This window comes from Melitaea cinxia, chromosome 25 (genome assembly GCF_905220565.1).
Source record: "Melitaea cinxia chromosome 25, ilMelCinx1.1, whole genome shotgun sequence".
Taxonomy (NCBI): domain Eukaryota; kingdom Metazoa; phylum Arthropoda; class Insecta; order Lepidoptera; family Nymphalidae; genus Melitaea; species Melitaea cinxia.
This window is the reverse complement of record NC_059418.1, coordinates 780,629-798,428: the sequence shown is the minus strand read 5'-3', so window position 1 is coordinate 798,428 and position 17,800 is coordinate 780,629. Positions and strand designations below refer to the sequence as shown.

The 17,800-nt window shown below is 39.0% G+C and overlaps 1 protein-coding gene across 1 annotated transcript in view; it reads left to right on the top strand.

Annotated features, from left to right (window-relative positions):
* The window catches only part of LOC123665841, a 35,124-nt gene extending 17,615 nt beyond the window's left edge, over positions 1–17,509 (top strand). Inside the window, exons 2-11 of the mRNA XM_045600074.1 lie at positions 4,243–4,920; positions 8,114–8,333; positions 9,064–9,134; positions 9,798–9,904; positions 10,584–10,688; positions 11,120–11,214; positions 12,073–12,164; positions 14,793–14,883; positions 16,631–16,776; positions 17,308–17,509. Coding sequence (XP_045456030.1) covers positions 4,402–4,920; positions 8,114–8,333; positions 9,064–9,134; positions 9,798–9,904; positions 10,584–10,688; positions 11,120–11,214; positions 12,073–12,164; positions 14,793–14,883; positions 16,631–16,776; positions 17,308–17,418 — 1,557 coding nt within the window. The 5' untranslated portion in view covers positions 4,243–4,401 and the 3' untranslated portion in view covers positions 17,419–17,509. The remainder of the gene's footprint in view (positions 1–4,242; positions 4,921–8,113; positions 8,334–9,063; positions 9,135–9,797; positions 9,905–10,583; positions 10,689–11,119; positions 11,215–12,072; positions 12,165–14,792; positions 14,884–16,630; positions 16,777–17,307) is intronic.
* Positions 17,510–17,800: the final 291 nt, after the last annotated feature.

Here is a 17,800-nt window from a genome sequence, read left to right as displayed (position 1 = left end):
AGCTCACTCCCTAAGTCAAGTGTGCGCAAAGTTTCACTTTAAAAAAAAGAAATACATCAGAAGTTTTTATCTGTTCGATACCCTTATCTGGCAGATAAGCTAGCTCTAAATATCCTGCTTTCAAAGTTCCGTAACCAAAACCCAACTTAAATCCTTTTTTTTATATATCACTAGGTCGGCAAACAAGCGTACGGCTCACCTGATGATAAGAGATTACCGTAGCTTATAGACGCCTGCAACACCAGAGGCATCGCAAGCGCGTTGCCGACCCATCCCCAATCCCCCCCAGGAGCCTTCCGTAATATTCATGAAATACCCATTCGTTTTCTTTTTAATTTAAAAGTAAAAAAAAAAAAAAACAAAACAAAGTGGAACCTAGTAGAATCATAGTCATTAAACCTAGAAATACTTTTATTGCGATGAAGTGTAAATTGAAAATGTTTTTTACCGTGTGTGCGTGTGTGTGTGTATGTGTGAATGTGTGAATGTGTGAAACGCCGTCAATACACGTGTTTTCAACGTGTTCACGCGTGGTCCAAGTTAAGAGAGACGGCGATGTTTGATAAAATATACTGTCAAAGTTATATTTGTGTTTGTAGTGCTTTCTGTTTCGCGGGTTGTGAGTTCGATTCCTGTCTGAGTCTGGGTGTATTTATATTTATATATTTATAAATGTATTATTTCCATGTATATTTATCAAAATAAGAAATATATATTTAATTACATCAGTCGGCTGTTACCTATAACAAACATTAATTTGCTTAGCGTTAGGAATAGACGACCGTGTGTGTGTGTGTGTATAAGATATTTATTATTTATTATTATTGTGTTGTACATAATTTATTTAGGCGAAAAGCACATAGACAATAATACAATATATATTACTAGCGACCTCTGTCCGTCCATATTACACGATTAGTAATCACCAACATATCATATACTAAACCTTAAAAAAACGAGTGTGCTTTAGACCACACGACTGAATTAAACTTACGTAACGTAACTCTGTCTCTTTGTATCTTCACTAACGTATATCTCCATCTCAACTTTCGCCCGATCATACATTTCGTAACGTCACGCATTCACCGGCTTATTCCCCAATTCTCCCCAATGCGCCTTTCAAAGATTTACTTTAACTGAGGTAGGGCACAGCAGGAATTTCCTGCTCAAAATATGGAGCAGCCCGACTGGGGTAGTACCTTACAGAAGATCACAGCTAAATAATAATCTTTTCAAGCAGTATTGTGTTCCTGTTGGTGAGTAAGGTGACCAGAGCTCCTGGGGGGGATTGGGGATTGGGTCGGCAACGCGCTTGCGATGTTCTGGTGTTGCAGGCGTCTATAAGCTACGGTAATCGCTTACCATCAGGTGAGCCGTACGCTTATTTGCCGACCTAGTGATATAAAAAAAATAAATAAAAAAAATCGCTACCTCTCATCCCTCATCCAGTCCACATTAAAGCTCATATGTATACCGTTCGTTAAACGCTTTGTAAGACTTTGAAAAGCTCCGCGGTTGCGAACTTTCAGAACTGCGCCGGCGGTAACACCGGTGACGTCATAGTCTACGTTATTTTAAACCTATTCAAAGCCCCATTTACCTTCTCTCTTAAATGTTTTTCCTATAAATTTTATACGTTTCATACTATCGAGTCAGATTAAACTTTTTTTATTATATTGATTTTGCAATTTTCAATTGAAAAAAGTATATTTTTGAAGTGAAACTTGTTTAGACACATGAGGGTACATTTTTTAAGGATGAAACGGCAACTTTTTTGTCGATGGCGCTGGAATCGAAATCTAAAGCTTTACATTTGTATAAATATAAACAAGACTTCAAAAGAAGTTTCACTTCTGACATGTGTACTCTGTACGCACGCACTTTTTTAAAAAAATAATTAAAAATAATCAGTCCAGGATTCTTTCAAGGAACCCATTTTTAATCTAATATATAAAATTCTCGTGTCGCGGTGTTTGTAGTTAATCTTCTCCGAAACGGCTTGACCGATTCTCATGAAATTTTGTGTGCATATTGGGTAGGTCTGAGAATCGAACAACATCTAGTTTTCATCCGCCTAAATGTTAAGGGTAGTCCATACCTACATTTTTTTTAATTTTTAGATAAATTATTTACTCTTTATTTTATTATGATTTGGCGTTGAAAAATACATACAACCCTAAATTTTCACCCTTCTACCACCAACCCCTATTTTTAAATAGCGTTTAGCGGCAAGACAACGTTTGCCGAGTCAGCTTATATTATATCTAATATACTAAATTTATTATAAGTATGTTACATTCTATTATCAGCTCAGTGAAGATCGACTTCTATCTTCTACTATTTGTCACGTGCGGAGATCGAACCCGCGACAGCCAGCAAAATTTAATTTAGAATTAATATAGCATAAATAAGTTAAACAAAGTCAGAACTCGTAAACAACAACAGGACCAACCCTCCCACCATCCCTTAAAACTTAAAATTCTAACGATATTAAACACGGCAAAAACGGCTCCCTTAAAGCTTTCAATCCCCTCACAGACCTGCACGTAATGTTCCTATTAATGCATAGTCACGAAATACGCTAAGATAATTGTCAAGTTACATAGCATTAGACATATAATTAAGTACTAGCTATACCCGTGCGAATAATTCGCACTAAATAAGAATAATAATTATTACTTTACAAAATTACAAAAAAGTATTTATACGTAAGTTGATTTGAAATTGAACCGATATATACTGATCGTCAATCATGTTGACGTTGTTTCAAAATTAAAGCCGTCATACATATAATTTTATTAGTTAACTAGCTGTGCCCGCGGCTTCGCCCGCGTTGAAATCAGTGTTTCACAAAGTTTTCCCGGCAAACTTCCAGTGAAACTCTCATCAAAATCGTCTTAGCCGTTCCGTAAACCTTCCTCTTGAATCGCATGAAAATCTGTTCAGTAGATTTTGAGGAAATCGATCACATACACTTTTGGGGGCATTGTTTTATAATACACTAACTGTTGCTCGCGACTACATCCGCGTGGTTATGAAGATATGCATTACTATTAAGATGTTTAACGCATTTTTTTTTATTTCAATCACTTGAAATGCTTATTACTCTGAGTAACTTTTTAAAAGGCACAATTTAGTATAATTTAATAGTTGTTTTTATAAAACCTCTCTATACACCACATTCTTAGTTTTATTTTCAGGCTGCAGTATAAATAACCTATCGACGAACTTATAGCTGCTGTATATGTTTCATACAAACTATCAACTCCAATTAAACCCTCTTAGCGGTAGAATATCGCAAAATCCATTCTTAGCGGACGTCTACTAACTATAACCTACCTCTCTGCCAAATTTCATCTTTATCCATCCTGGATGGATGGACCCTCCAGCAGTTTTTGGGTTCTCGTGATGAGTGAGTCAGTGACCTTTCTCTTTTATATATATAGATTACGATGCATTATTTGGACACCTCCTCACCATCTATAGCATACATTTTAAATTTCAAGTCTCTTACTTAAAAAACATAGGACTTTTATATAAACTTCCAACCCCCTTTTTATCCCCTTAAGGGTCAAGTTTCGTAAAATCTGTTCTTATCATATGTCTACGCTCTATAAGGAACCTACCTGCCAAATTTCTAGTTTGTAACTGTTATACTTTCGCAGATTTCATGATGAGTGAGTCAACTTACCATCCCCCGTTTTAACCCCAAAAGGGAGTTGATTTCTAAAGATACATTATTTGGATACCTTCTCACCATCTATAGAGCATACATTTTAAATTTCAAGTCTCTTACTTCAAAAATATAGGACTTTCATACAAACTTGCAACCCCCATTTTACCCCCTTAGGGGTCGATTTTCGTTAAATCCGTTCTTAGCGGATGTCTACGTCTTATAAGGAGCCTACCTGCCAAATTTCAAGTTTGTAGGTGTTATAGTTTCGGAGATTTCGTGATGAATGAGTGACCTTTCGCTTTTATATATATTATTATAGATTATAGATTAATTTACAAAAACAAAAGCCATAATCAATTTTTTAGTTGTTAAATGCCGGTAGAGCAAGCAATTATCTATAAAATGATATATAATTTATGTGGAATAATTGTGAGTCTTTGACAACAGAATCTTATTAATGTTCAAACTTAAAATTTAAATTAATTATGGTCGAATTTCGACCATTATGACCTCTAGTTTCATTGAAACCGAGGCTTTCTAAAAAAAATAGTATTTATTGTTTTAAGGTTTTAATTCCGTTACTTTTATAATTTTTACTTTCAATTTACCTACAAATCGATTGCAACCCATTTGAAGAAAAAAAACGTAATTTCAGTAACTTAAAAGCTTAAACATGTGGTGCAAAAAAAGTGTCAAGAATAATAAAAATATGTAGTGAAAAAAACATGGCCGGCACTCGTACAGCTAACGCTGAACCGCCCCGCTCAACCGCATACTACTACGCTGACCTCGAGAAGATAAAACGTCAAAACGGCGCCCAAGAAAATCAGGATACTCAAGCCAAAGATGATCAGAACTTAAACGAACTCAGCGAGTACGTAGAAACCAATGAGGTTATCAACGATGTGGCAGCCAAAGAGGTGCCACCGCTCCGTGATAGATGGTCACCAGAATACACGACCCCGGAAAATGGCGTCAAAGTTGGGGAGACCTACTCAACAGCTGGGACCTTCCCGATGCCAGAACCAAAAGAGAAAGAGCCGTTGTTGGCTGAGTTAGAGATCGTTGGTCGGGTTCCTCTAACCCAGCTGGATACGGCGTCCGGAGTCAGGAGGAGCAGGAGCTGGTACCTGTGTTGTCCCAATGTTGGCGACGAGGAGATTTCAAGAGAGTCCTCGTGGAGGTACTCCAGCTTGAGGCCGGTGACAGCGCCTCCTCTTCCAGGGCAAAATGGCTTTCATACGGTAAGGTTTATGGAAAATTATATCATAAATAATAAAAAATATATATATCTAATATATAAAATTCTGGTGTCGCGGTGTTTGTAGTTAAACTCCTCCGAAACGGCTTGAGCGATTCGCATAATATTTTGTGTGCATATTGGGTAGGTCTGAGAATCGAACAATATCTATTTTTCATCCCTCTAAATGTTAAGGGTAGACCACCCCTATTTTATTTTATTTTTAGATAAATTATTAATTTTTTATTTTATTATGATTTGGCGTTGAAAAATACATACAACCCTAAATTTTCACCAACCCCTATTTTTAAATAGCATTTAGCGGCAAGACAACGTTTGCCGAGTCCGCTAGTATACATATAATAAGTAATTACAAAATGGATATTTTTCTTCAAATATTATATTATGTATTTGTAATTTATACAATATCAAAGACATGTTTCATCCCGGGTCCCCGGACCCGTTACTCTTTGATGTATCACGGTATCCAATAGACAAAGTTTATGATTTATTATCAAACCCCAATTTATCAATCAGATATTTCTATCCATGGCTTAATTTTTTTCAGTATCTTAGAATCTGCAACAAAATCTAGTCTAATCCTTTTGTCAAGACTTCGCTCATACACTAAAAATATGTATATTATATTTAACTGAGGCAGGGCACACCGGGTTTGCGCAGCGGTCACAGCCATGGACCTGTTGCGCTGGCGGTTGTGGGTTCGATCCCCGCACATGACAAACATTTGTATTGGCCATACAGGTGTTTGCCGTGGTCTGGGTGTTTGTGCAGTTCTTGTGGGTCTCCCTACTATGCCTCGGAAAGCACGTTAAGCCGTCGGTCCCGGTTATTATCATTTACACCTGATAGCGATCGTTACTCATAGTAGGAAATATATCCGCCAACCCGCATTGGAGCAGCGTGGTGGTTAAAAGCGGTTATTTTAATATTACAAACGGACACTCCAATTTTATATATTTGTATAGATGTATAGACTAGCGGACCCGGCAAATAACGTCCTGTCGGGAGTAGTACCACCACATTACATGTGACATATCGACAGCAGCGCCACCCACCGATTGCCATTGTGTTTATAAACCATCTATAAACCCATTTTTTTTATAAAACCAGCTCGGCAAAATCAGAAGCACCGCAAGCGCGTTGCTGACCTTACCCCCGACCCTGTCCAGAAGCTCTACCGTACTCACAACAAGAATACTCGTATAACACTATTTGATACCAGTATTACTTAGCTGTGATCTTCTGTAAGGTCGAAGTACTTCCCCAGTCGGGCTTCTCCAGATAATGATCGGGATTTACCCTTCTGCGCCCTACGCTATTGTTAAAACTCAATTAAAAGTCTTAACAAATAACATTGTACCATATCGATCGTTGCTCCGTTACTATCGACAGAGATTAACATAACAATATTGCTCGGCTCCAAATACAGACCAACTAATACAGAGGACAATACACATTCCGACGCACGCGCCGTATGATCGGAACCGTGCCATTCATCCAATGAACAATAATTTAAACAATACTCGATAGTATTTGTGAAATTAAAATGTCCGACATTTTTTTTTATACCACTAGGTCGACAACAAGCGTACGGCTCACCTGATGGTAAGAGATTACCGTAGCTTATAAACGCCTGTAACACCAGAAGCATCGCAAGCGCATTTCCGACCCAATCCCCAAACCCCACCCAGGAGCTCTGGTCACCTTACTCACCAACAGGAACACAATACTGCTTGAAAAAACAGTATTATTTAGCTGTGATCTTCTGTAAGGTCCCCCAGTCGGGCTGCTCCATATTTTGAGCAGGAAATTCCTGCTGTGCCCTACCTCAGTCAAATGTCCGACATACAATTAATATACACACACGGTCGTCTTATTCCTGAGTAATTTCGAATCCTTGTAAGTTATAAATAAATATAAATATCATATAACATACACACACGGTCGTCTGTTCCTAAAGTAAGCAACTTAATGCTTGTGTTACAGGTAACAGCCGACTGTTATAACTTTTTTTTTTGATTAAATATACATAGAAATTATACATATATAAATATATAAATACAAATATTATATTACACCCAGACTCAGGCGGGAATCGAACCCGCAACCCGCGGCACAGAAAGCAGGGCCGCTACAAACTGCGCCAACAGGCTAGTCATAGGTTATATATAGATAGTTCAGTAGGTTGATTAACTACATACATTTATTTTCATAAAAAAACATCTAAATCCATTTTAATAAAACATTTTTCGAAGTTACACTTCTTTTGGCGTGTTAGGGAATAATGATGAGAGTAAATTATTACGATGCGCGCGCACACTGACACGAAAAAACCGACACCCTGAAGTTAACTTGTCAATAGAGAAGTTAACAACGTGAAGTTCGCAAGCCAATGAAGAATATTTTAATTTTTTTTAGAACACCCATTTTTTTTAATAATTCGTCTCCCTCTTGTGACTTGTCGGACCCTCGTGTCTGAGGATCGTGGTCAGCATCAGGGTTGCATCTGGAACGGACGAATTGCCTCCACCGGTCTCTGTCCATGGCGTCTCTTACGACCGTGTAAAACTTAGTGGCAGATGAGTTTTTGACCTGGTCTGCCCATCTCGTTGGTGAACGACCGCGTTCCAACCACAATCGTATAATAATAATTATAATAATTCGTAATATGTATTAATTAATCTGGCGAACTTTTTCTGCAGAATTGTTTCGTGAATATATCCATTTTCTTTTTATATACAAATCTTGTCCAGAGTAATTGCGGAGTTTTTTGCAGACTGTACATTTATTGTTTTCTAATGTTAACGCGAATTTCACTCATTATAATGGAACAACTTTTTCGGATTTTATCGCGGTTTATTGTTTCTTAGATGCCCAACGTTTCGGATACTTCACAGCAACCATGGTCGCAGGAGGACTGCAGCATCTATAAAACTTAATTAACCGCGAAAAAAATAAAAATAAATTACTTAAACCGCGAGAAAATCCCAAAAAGTTTTTCCATTATAAATAATGTAAATTCCGAATCGGCGGTACTTTTATGTTAATTATATTATAACTTGTAATGTGATTGTTCAAATGTGCTTTTGAAACTTATTTTAATTAAATAATTTTTGGCTAAAATTCGTTTTAAAAAACAACTTTTCATACCATATATCATTTCCAATTTTTTTTAGGTGGCAACCCAGAGCAGCGGTAGAGTGGACGATGTGGCAACACTACGAGCGGAAAGGGACTCCCTCGCACGCGCCCTCGCGGCCGAGAAACAGCGCGCTGCGAACGCTGCTCGTGCGCACGACGCCAGACTGGCCGAATTGCATGGCGTTATAGCTGAGCTCGTGAGGCGGAGGGCGGCTGATAAACGGGCGAAGGCTATACCGGAGGAAGAGGTGTCGGGTAAATACTGTTCCTGATTTAGTGGGATTAGAATCGCTTATATGTAGAGATGCGTGTTCCATGTTCGTGCCTAAACATTGGGGGTTTGGAGGTCCGATCGCCCTCGCGATGGATATTTGTATTTATAGAATAATTTCTTTCCGATTTTAATGTCTGTTTATGTGTGTCTCCCCACCGTGCCTCGGAGAGCACGTGAAGCGGTTCCGGTCGTTATCATATACACCTGATAGCGATCGTTACTCATAGCAGGGAATATGTCCGCTAAACCGTAGTGCGGCGTGTGGTGGTTTAGGCCCTGATCCTTCACCTACATAGAGTAAAGAGCCTATGCCCAGCTGTGGGATGTTACGAGCTGAATCGTCATATTGTAGAGCAGCAGGGAACATCTAGCTCAAGATTTAGAGCAGCCCGATAGGGGAAGTACATCAACGTTACAGAAGATCACGGATGAATAACACTGTCCTGGTGATGTCTGTATTGGTGAGTTTGACACAGAACCATTGGGGTCGGGGTCAGGCAACGCGCTTGCAATCCTGCTGGTTTTGCATTTTATCCCAAAAGTCAGTACCCTTGAAAGATAAGATGGAAAACGTGTAATTCCAAAGTTTGGGTTACAGCTTGTAAACTACCAAAAGATTCTCTCCAGCCTCCGAATTCTCCAATCTCTTATAGAATTAACTTCTGCAGTTACTCTAGAAGATGTACTATGGATGTTTTCTTCTTGTTCCAGATGAATGCGAGTCCACAACCCAGCCGGCTGGTGAATTGGAGAACGACGCTGACATGTCGCAGACTGAACAGGTATTTACATTTTCATCAGACCAAATTAGGCAACTTAAAAAAATATTTAATAAAGAAATGACGAGCAATTAAAAAAAATAATTATTTATCGTTGTGTCCATTTGTTATAAGTATTCTTTGACGGTTCGCAGGAAAGTGGACATAAGGTGCCAATCAAACCACTAATTGCAAATTCATGCGACGTTTCGATCCTTTATTGGACCATCATCAGGCATCTAAAATACATGCAAACATTGAAGAAAGCTGTACAACTAATTAATCCATACAACAACACAAAAAAAAATAATTTTGGATAAAGTGGTTTTAAAGGCGTTACGCTGGCGGTCGCGAGTTCGATTCTCGCTCACGACAGACATTTGTATCTGCCATATAGATGTTTGTCGTGGTCTGGACGTTGTGTTTGTGTACTGTGTGTGTTTCCGGACCCCCAACACAGGAGAAAATCCTACTGGGGGATCCGTTGAGAGTGAAGCGCTTATTAATTATTATTATTTCTTTAATTACAAAATTAACATGACAAGCTGGCTTTCGAATTAAAAAAAAAAAACGAGTGTGCTTGTATTTATAAGAAAGTAACAATTGATATATACCAGTCTCTTGGTAAAAATGTACAGGTTGCCGCTCTCCTGAAATATTCACAATGGACTATTTACGTTTTTCCAGAATGATAACTCATCACTCATCAGTCCAGCTGAGCTGCCAACTCCTCAGGACCCGAAGGTGGAGCCCCTACCCGACGACACTGATGTCAGTACTACAGAGAATGTCAGGTAAACCAGAAAATAATTAAAAATATTTTTTTTATATACGGGAAATTTATTTTTGTACCCCTAAGGGAGACAAATTGATTGAAGATAACTAGATCTAGTTACATATTTAAAAAAGTCAGTCAAGCTTATATACTTACTAGCTGACCCGGCAAACGTTGTCTTGCCGCTAAACGCTATTTAAAAATAGGTGTTGATGGTAGAGGGTTGAAAATTTAGGGTTGTATGTATTTTTTAATGTTGTATCATAAAAAAATAGAAATGAAAAATTTTGTCTAAAAAATAAAAAAAAATTTAGGGTTGGACTACCCCTAACATTTAGGGGGATGAAAAATAGATTTTGGCCGATTCTCATAGATACCGGATAAGCACAAAAAATTGCATCAAAATCGGTCAAGCCGTTTCGGAGGAGTATGGCAACGAAAACTGTGACATGAGAATTTTATATATTAGATTACTGGTTTGTGACTGTTGCGCTGGCGGTTGCGTGTTCGATCCCCGCACATGGCAAACGTTTGTATTGGCCATACAGACGTTTGCCGTGGTCTGGGCGTTTGTGCTTGTGTATTGTGTGTGTTTCCGTACCACCAACACAGGAGAACATCCTAGTGGGGGTTGAGTCCCGTTGAGTGTGAGGCGTTTATTTATTTATTTTTAATTAAAGCTTGAAATATGTTTTCAGGCTGGAAACTCCTAAGGTGGAAGTGTCACCCCCTCAGGGGTCAGAACAGTGTTCCAGTTTGATGCTGTCGGAGCGTGATTCTGAAATCTGCGTCAGCACAGCAAGGTTGATATTGAACAATTATATAATGTATTTATTATTATTATTGTTTTAACCGACTTCCAAAAAAGAGGATGTTCTCAATTCGATTGTATTTTTATTTATCTATGTTACATCAGAAGTTTTGATTGAGTTTACAAATAATGATTATTCTTATTTTAATCGAAAGTTATATCTTGCAGTTACATTTAAAATTTGATCGAGATTTGATGACTACCATTTGAATAATCTTTGATAACGTGTATTTACTTGACTATTTTTTTTTTTTATGTTTATCTTGTCTATGTAATTGTAGTAGGCTATTTTTAACACAATTATAAGACATGACATAGGTTACTTGATTACTGCGTCTATGTGACTGATAGCGTATAAATGGTATGTAGTGTATGTGGTTTAATTAAATGCCTCTCAGCCTATATAATCTGTTCCGGATCCAGGTGTTGCCAGTACGCAAGGGCGGCCCACAGCGCTGGGGGGGCTGGCAGCTGTGAGAGGGAGAGGGGTTCTCCGGGGCTGCTGCCGCCCTCACCGGGTACCGATGCTTTTGAATTTAACCCCCATTTTAGTTATCCCCACCGGGCTTAGTATTTATAGTTGTCGACCCTTACAGCTAGATTATATTCTTTCGAGCTGTATTATGTGCTTAGAGATAGTGTATGTAATGATATTGCTGTGTGGTTACGGCAATGAAGAATATGGCCACCCCCTCCTTTCCCGTGGGTGTCGTAAGAGGCGACTAAGGGATAACACAGTTCCACTACTACCTTGGAACTTAAAAAGCCGACCGATGGTGGGATAACCATCCAACTGCTGGCTTTGATATACACAGGCCGAAGACGGGCAGCAGCGTCATCGGTGCGGCAAAGCCAGCCCTGTGGTCACCAACCCGCCTGCCCAGCGTGGTGATTATGGGCAACACACATGAGTTCACGCAATTTTTGGCGCGAACTTGTGGAGGCCTGTGTCCAGCAGTGGACTGTGGCTGTGGCTGAAATGATGATGATGATGATGATGAAATAGTGTATGTGGTCCTACGAATCTGCTTTTTTTTATATAACCAGGTCGGCAAACGAGCGTACGACTCACTTGATGGTAAGCGATTACCGTAGCTTTATAGACGCCTGCAACACCAGAGGCATCGCAAGCGCGTTGTCGACCCTATCCCCCAATCCCTCAGGAGCTCTGGTCGCCTTACCACAGAAACACGACACTGCTTAAAAGCAGTATTATATAGCTGTGGTCTTCTGTAAGGTCGAGGTACTACCCCAGTCGGGCTGATTCATATTTTGAGCAGGATACATCCTGCTGTGCCCAATTTCAGTTATGATCCCTCGATTATTTTACTGTTTTTTTATAAATTTTATAGAAACACATTCACTTCACATTCCAGGTCGGTGCGAGTCCAGGGAAGCTAAGGTAGCGTCGCGGGTTCGACTCCGGCGCACCGAAGACACCGAGTCCAACCAGATGTCTGATGAAGAGGTGGGTGATCATAATATATCTGAAGTTATAACTTTTGAGACTAAGCTCCTGTTACGCGCTTTGTGGAATAAGTTTACACCATACGTGATTTCCCTCAATTAATATATTTATTATATTTCGTGTCACGATGTATGTTTGCGATAACCTCGGAAACTATTGAACCAATTTTTATTAAATTTTGTAAGCACCTGTAATTTGGTCCAACTTGGGAGATGAGGTAGTTTTTATCTCAATTGGACATGACGCTGAAACTAGCAGCCACTCTTTATATCTCTGTTTCTAAACAACAGATTGATTTGTAACTTTACACAAATTAGTATCGTTTGTTCATCTAACTATGGAAAAAAATCCAAAGGGTAAATACCACTCTTTCTATTTTTTTTTAAATTTAAAAACTAAAAAAGGAGGTTAATTCGATCATCATTACAGCCTATACAGTCCACTGCTGGACATAGGCCTCCACAAGTTTACGTCAAAAATAACGTGAACTCATGTGTTTTGCCCATAGTCACCACGCTGGGCAGGCGGGTTGGTGACCGCAGTACTGGCTTTGTCGCACCGAAGACGCTGCTGCCCGTCTTCGGCCTGTGTATTTCAAAGCCAGCAGTTGGATGGTTATCCCGCCATCGGTCGGCTTCTTAAGTTCCAAGGTGGTTGTGGAACCTTGTTATCCCTTAGTCGCCTCTTACGACACCCACGGGAAGAGAGGGGGTGGCTAAATTCTTTAGTGCCGTAGCCACACAGCCACACAGTTAATTCGATATAAAAGCTAAAAAATTAATGTTACTAAGCATGAAATAGTGTTAAAATTTGAAAACAAAGGTAATTTATAATAACAAGAAAGATTAGAAAAAAAAACATTTACTTTAATTTTTTTAATTTGGGATTTTTTTCTAAGCAGACGATTAAATAAAATTTGTTAAAGTTATCATATCTCGGCTCATAGACACTGCATTTTGTTGTAACTTTGCAGAAACCTTTTTTTTACTATCAAGAAAAGATAAGAAAATTTTCAAAGCGGATACTCAATCCCTTCTATTTTTTTTTTATTTTTTTTTTCTCTAAGACAACGCCTATGTACCATTTCTTCAAATGTTCTCTATCTCTGCTCGTGGACACTACATTTTATTTTAACTTCGCAGAAACTTTTCTTTTACTACCTAGAAACGATGGTAAAAATTTCAAAAGGGATACTCAACCCCTTCTATTTTTTTTTCTCTAAGACAATGCCTATATACTAACTTCTTCAAATGTCTATATCTCTGCTCGTGAACACTACATTTTGTTGTAACTTCGCAGAAATTTTTCTATTACTATCTAGAAACGATGATAAAAATTTCAAAAGGGATACTCAATCCCTTCTATTTTTTTTTTTTTTTTCTCTAAAACAATGCCTATGTACTACTTCTTCAAATGTCTATATCTCTGCTCGTGGACACTACATTTTGTTGTAACTTCGTAGAAACCTTTCTGTTACTGTCTAGAAAGGATGATAAAAATTTCAAAAGGGATACTCAATCCCTTCTATTTTTTTTTTTTTCCTCAAGACAACGCCTATGTACCATTTCTTCAAATGTCTATATCTCTGCTCGTGGACACTACATTTTGTTGTAACTTCGCAGAAATCTTTCTGTGACTACCTAGAAACGACGGTAAAAATTTCAAAAGGGATACTCAACCCCTTCTATTTTTTTTTATTTTTATTTTTTCTCTAAGACAACGCTTATATACCATTCAAATGTCTATATCTCTGCTCGTGGACACTACATTTTGTTGTTTGTTGTAACTAGAGAAAAAAAAAATAAAAAAAATAGAAAGGGTTGAGTATCCCTTTTGAAATTTTTATCACCGTTTCTAGACAGTTATAGAAATGTTTCTGCGAAGTTACAACAAAATGTAGTGTCCACGAGCAGAGATATGATTACTTTCACAAATACAATATAATTGCCTCCTTAGGGAAATTGCAATATTAAAAAAATAATCAAAGTGGATTATTTATTTTTTTACCTTTTTTCTAATTTTTTTTTATATTCTAAACGACCTTTGATTTAAATTTTAACCTTATTTCATGCTTAAAGACATAGATTTTTAGCTTTTATATCGAATTAACTTCCTTGTTTGGGTTTTTAAATATAAAAAAATAGAAGGGGTGGAATTTACCCTTTAGATCTTTTTCATAGTGAGATGATATAACGTCACTAATTTCTGTACAGTTACAACTTAATCTGTTGCTTTTTTAAGAGATATAAAGCGTGGCTTCTAGTTTCAGTGTTATTTAATTTTGGCTGCTAGCTGCTAGCTGCTAGTTTCAGTTTCATCAATTGGACCCGGTAGTTGGCGCTGCTACCGCTGTGTAAGCAATCAAATTTGGTAGCTGTTTTACGGGCAGAACAACGTCTGTTGGGTTCGTTAGTAAACTATAAGCTTTAGATTCGAAATTGCGGATAGAGAAATATGTCACAATAATATATCAAAAGCTTTATCCGTTGGATACCATTGTCAGTCAAATAGCGTTATCCACGACCGGTGAAATAGACCCGATTTTTTTTATATATTTCTAAGACATTATGAGAATGGCTGTTTGGTTTTGACACGTAAAATGGTTGAACCGTTAATGATGTAACACAGGTATGGTGTGTGGAGGCGGCGGAGAGGCTGGCGTTGGACGTGTGCGCTCAGGCCGACCTTCGAGAGGCGCTGGTCTCCGCCTCCAATGATGGTGAGTGATGGGGGGGGCTACAATAGTAAGTCATTTTAGATTACTGGGGACGGAAGTTACGTATGAAATGTGGGGATGTGTTTGACCTTGTGGGTCTATCTGCTGGATTCAGAAGAATGCTTGATAATCCTTACTATTGGTAAGGAATTAGACTTATCTATTCTATTTGACCCGGCTATTGGACTAGTGTGGTGGGTTAAGGTCCAGTCCTCCTCGAGTATTTGGGGGAAGGTTTTGCTTAAGTGTCATGTTTAAAGGTCTCATTTTGGCTGATGGTCTACTCTTAAGCTAGTTACTAGCTAGTAAGGCTCTAAGTCTAGACATCTAAGTTTACCCCTCTTTTTGCTGCCTTTCTGATTAGCCTTTTGGCGCAGTTTGTATTGGCTCTGCTTTCTGGTTGGGGCGTTGTGGGTTCGATACCCACCCCGAGCCTGTGTGTAGTATTTATATATGTATTATTTCTGTGTATATTTATCGACAGAAAAAAAAGATTCACATTTAATTGTTATTTTAATACATTTCCATTTGCATAAATTAAATTTACATTGGGTTATCAATTAAAACATATTAAAGTCAATTTAGATATTCTATCATAATTCTTTCCGTATTTTTGTATGTTATAGATGTTTATTTATGTTTTCTCCCCTCTTATACACCCCCCCCCCCAGGTCTGAACGCAACGGCCCGTGCCTGGAGGGCTCGCTGTGTGCGTCTAGCGGCCGACTGTCGTGTCTTAGACGCCGCATTAGCCCGAGCCGTGGATACTGCTCACAGGTAATGTATATCCAAATACACTCCCCTTTCCCCCCTTCTTAGATGGGGGCAGTGATCGTAGTATAACGTGAAAATAAAATATAGTGTGTTTCAATCGATAGAGACGGGGTATTTTCGAGCAGGAAATGTCCCGCTGTGACCTACCTTAGTGAAATATTTATTTATTTATTTTAAAGGTACATCCGCAGAATACATACAAAACATATATGAATCATTATTACATTATTATCTAATATGTACCCCATTACGGAGTACACAACATTCCACCTTATATTAATGTCATGAAGCAAGTATAATTAAGATAACATCACATAAAAAAAATTTAAGTAAAAAGTAAAAATTCTACTCATTAACAATAAAATTCATTTTAAAAGCAAATTTATATAAAAAAGTCAAAGGTAAGTCAAGAGAATATTAATAATCAAAAATCATCTTATATATACATGAAGAAATATACCTATGTAAGAAATATGTGGTGGCTGTGGAATGTTACAAACTGAAGCTTCCCACTCCTAAATGAACATTTTACTGTACTTGCAGCCATTGTCCTCCCCCCACCCTTTGAAACAATCTTGAAAGGTTATTTGGCCAGTTAATTTTAGTGGATGTGTGCCTACCGTCATTTAGGAAGGTGGATTCTTCTGAATATCAATCGGCAAGAAAATCCGCATTTGCTCTTTATGAATCTCTTTTTTTATTGCGACAACGCAGAGCAGACAATATCTTGTTTAAAATCTGGAACGACTGGTGAAGTACCTCGACCATACAGAAGATCACAGATAAATAATACTGCTTTCAAACAGTGTTGTGTTCCAGTGTGAATAAGGTAACCAGAGCTCCTGGGGGGTGAGGGTAGGGTCGACGACGCGCTTGAGATGCTTGTTGTGTTGCAGGCGTGTATAGGCTACAATAACCGCCTACCACCAGGTGGCCCATATTGTGTAGTCATAGTATTAAAAACAAAAATGTCGCTATTTTAGGCTGCAGTGCGCATGCGCAGCCCACGAGTCGAGTTCAGTGGCGCTGTGCAGTGCCTTGAGAGCGGCGGACCGGGCGCTGGAGGTGTACGACGTGCTGCTGGCCTTGCAGGAGACTGAGCGACGGGCCGCCACGCCGGAGGTACGGATACATACACACACACACACGTACATACACACACGCACCCACAAGTACACACACACACGTGCAAAACACACGCACACGTGCAAAACACACGCACACACACACACGCACACACACGTACACACACACACGTACACACACACGTACACACACACACACACGTACACACACACACGTACACACACACACGTACACACACACACACACGTACACACACACGCACACACGTACACACGTACACACACGCACACAAACACACACACACCACACACACACACACGTATACACACACACACACACACACACACACACACACACACACGCAAACGTACACACATCCAAACAAACACATACTTATGACAAAACACACACATATGATTAAAGAATTTAATTTTGTTATCAAAATTACACTTTGCTCACTAAGAAACATTACTGACAATTTTCATTAATAATGAGGGTAGAGCTGACCTAGTTGTGTCAAAAAAAAAGATACTCAGAAGAAATAAATTTATTACGATAATTTAACAGAGAGAAGCAGCGGAAACGGTCGCTCGTCGCCTGCTGGTGAGACTGGAAGCCGCACCGGTTTGGGGCGAGCCGCTGTTGTCGCCGGGGCCCTGGCAGAACCACAACCAGTGAGTCGCTTATGACACCACTTGTATAATATATGACCCGACATGGCGCAGTTTGTTAGATTCGATTCCTGCCTTGAGTCTAGGTGTAATATTTGTATTTATTCATTACAGCCTATACAGTCCACTGCTGGACATAGGCCTCCACAAGTTTACGCCAAAAACAACGCGAACTCGTGTGTTTTGCCCATAGTCACCACGCTGGGCAGGCGGATTGGTGACCGCAGTACTGGCTTTGTCGCACCGAAGACGCTGCTGCCCGTCTTCGGCCTGTGTATTTCAAAGCCAGCAGTTGGATGGTTATCCCGCCATCGGTCGGCTTCTTAAGTTCCAAGGTGGTTGTGGAACCTTGTTATCCCTTAGTCGCCTCTTACGACACCCACGGGAAG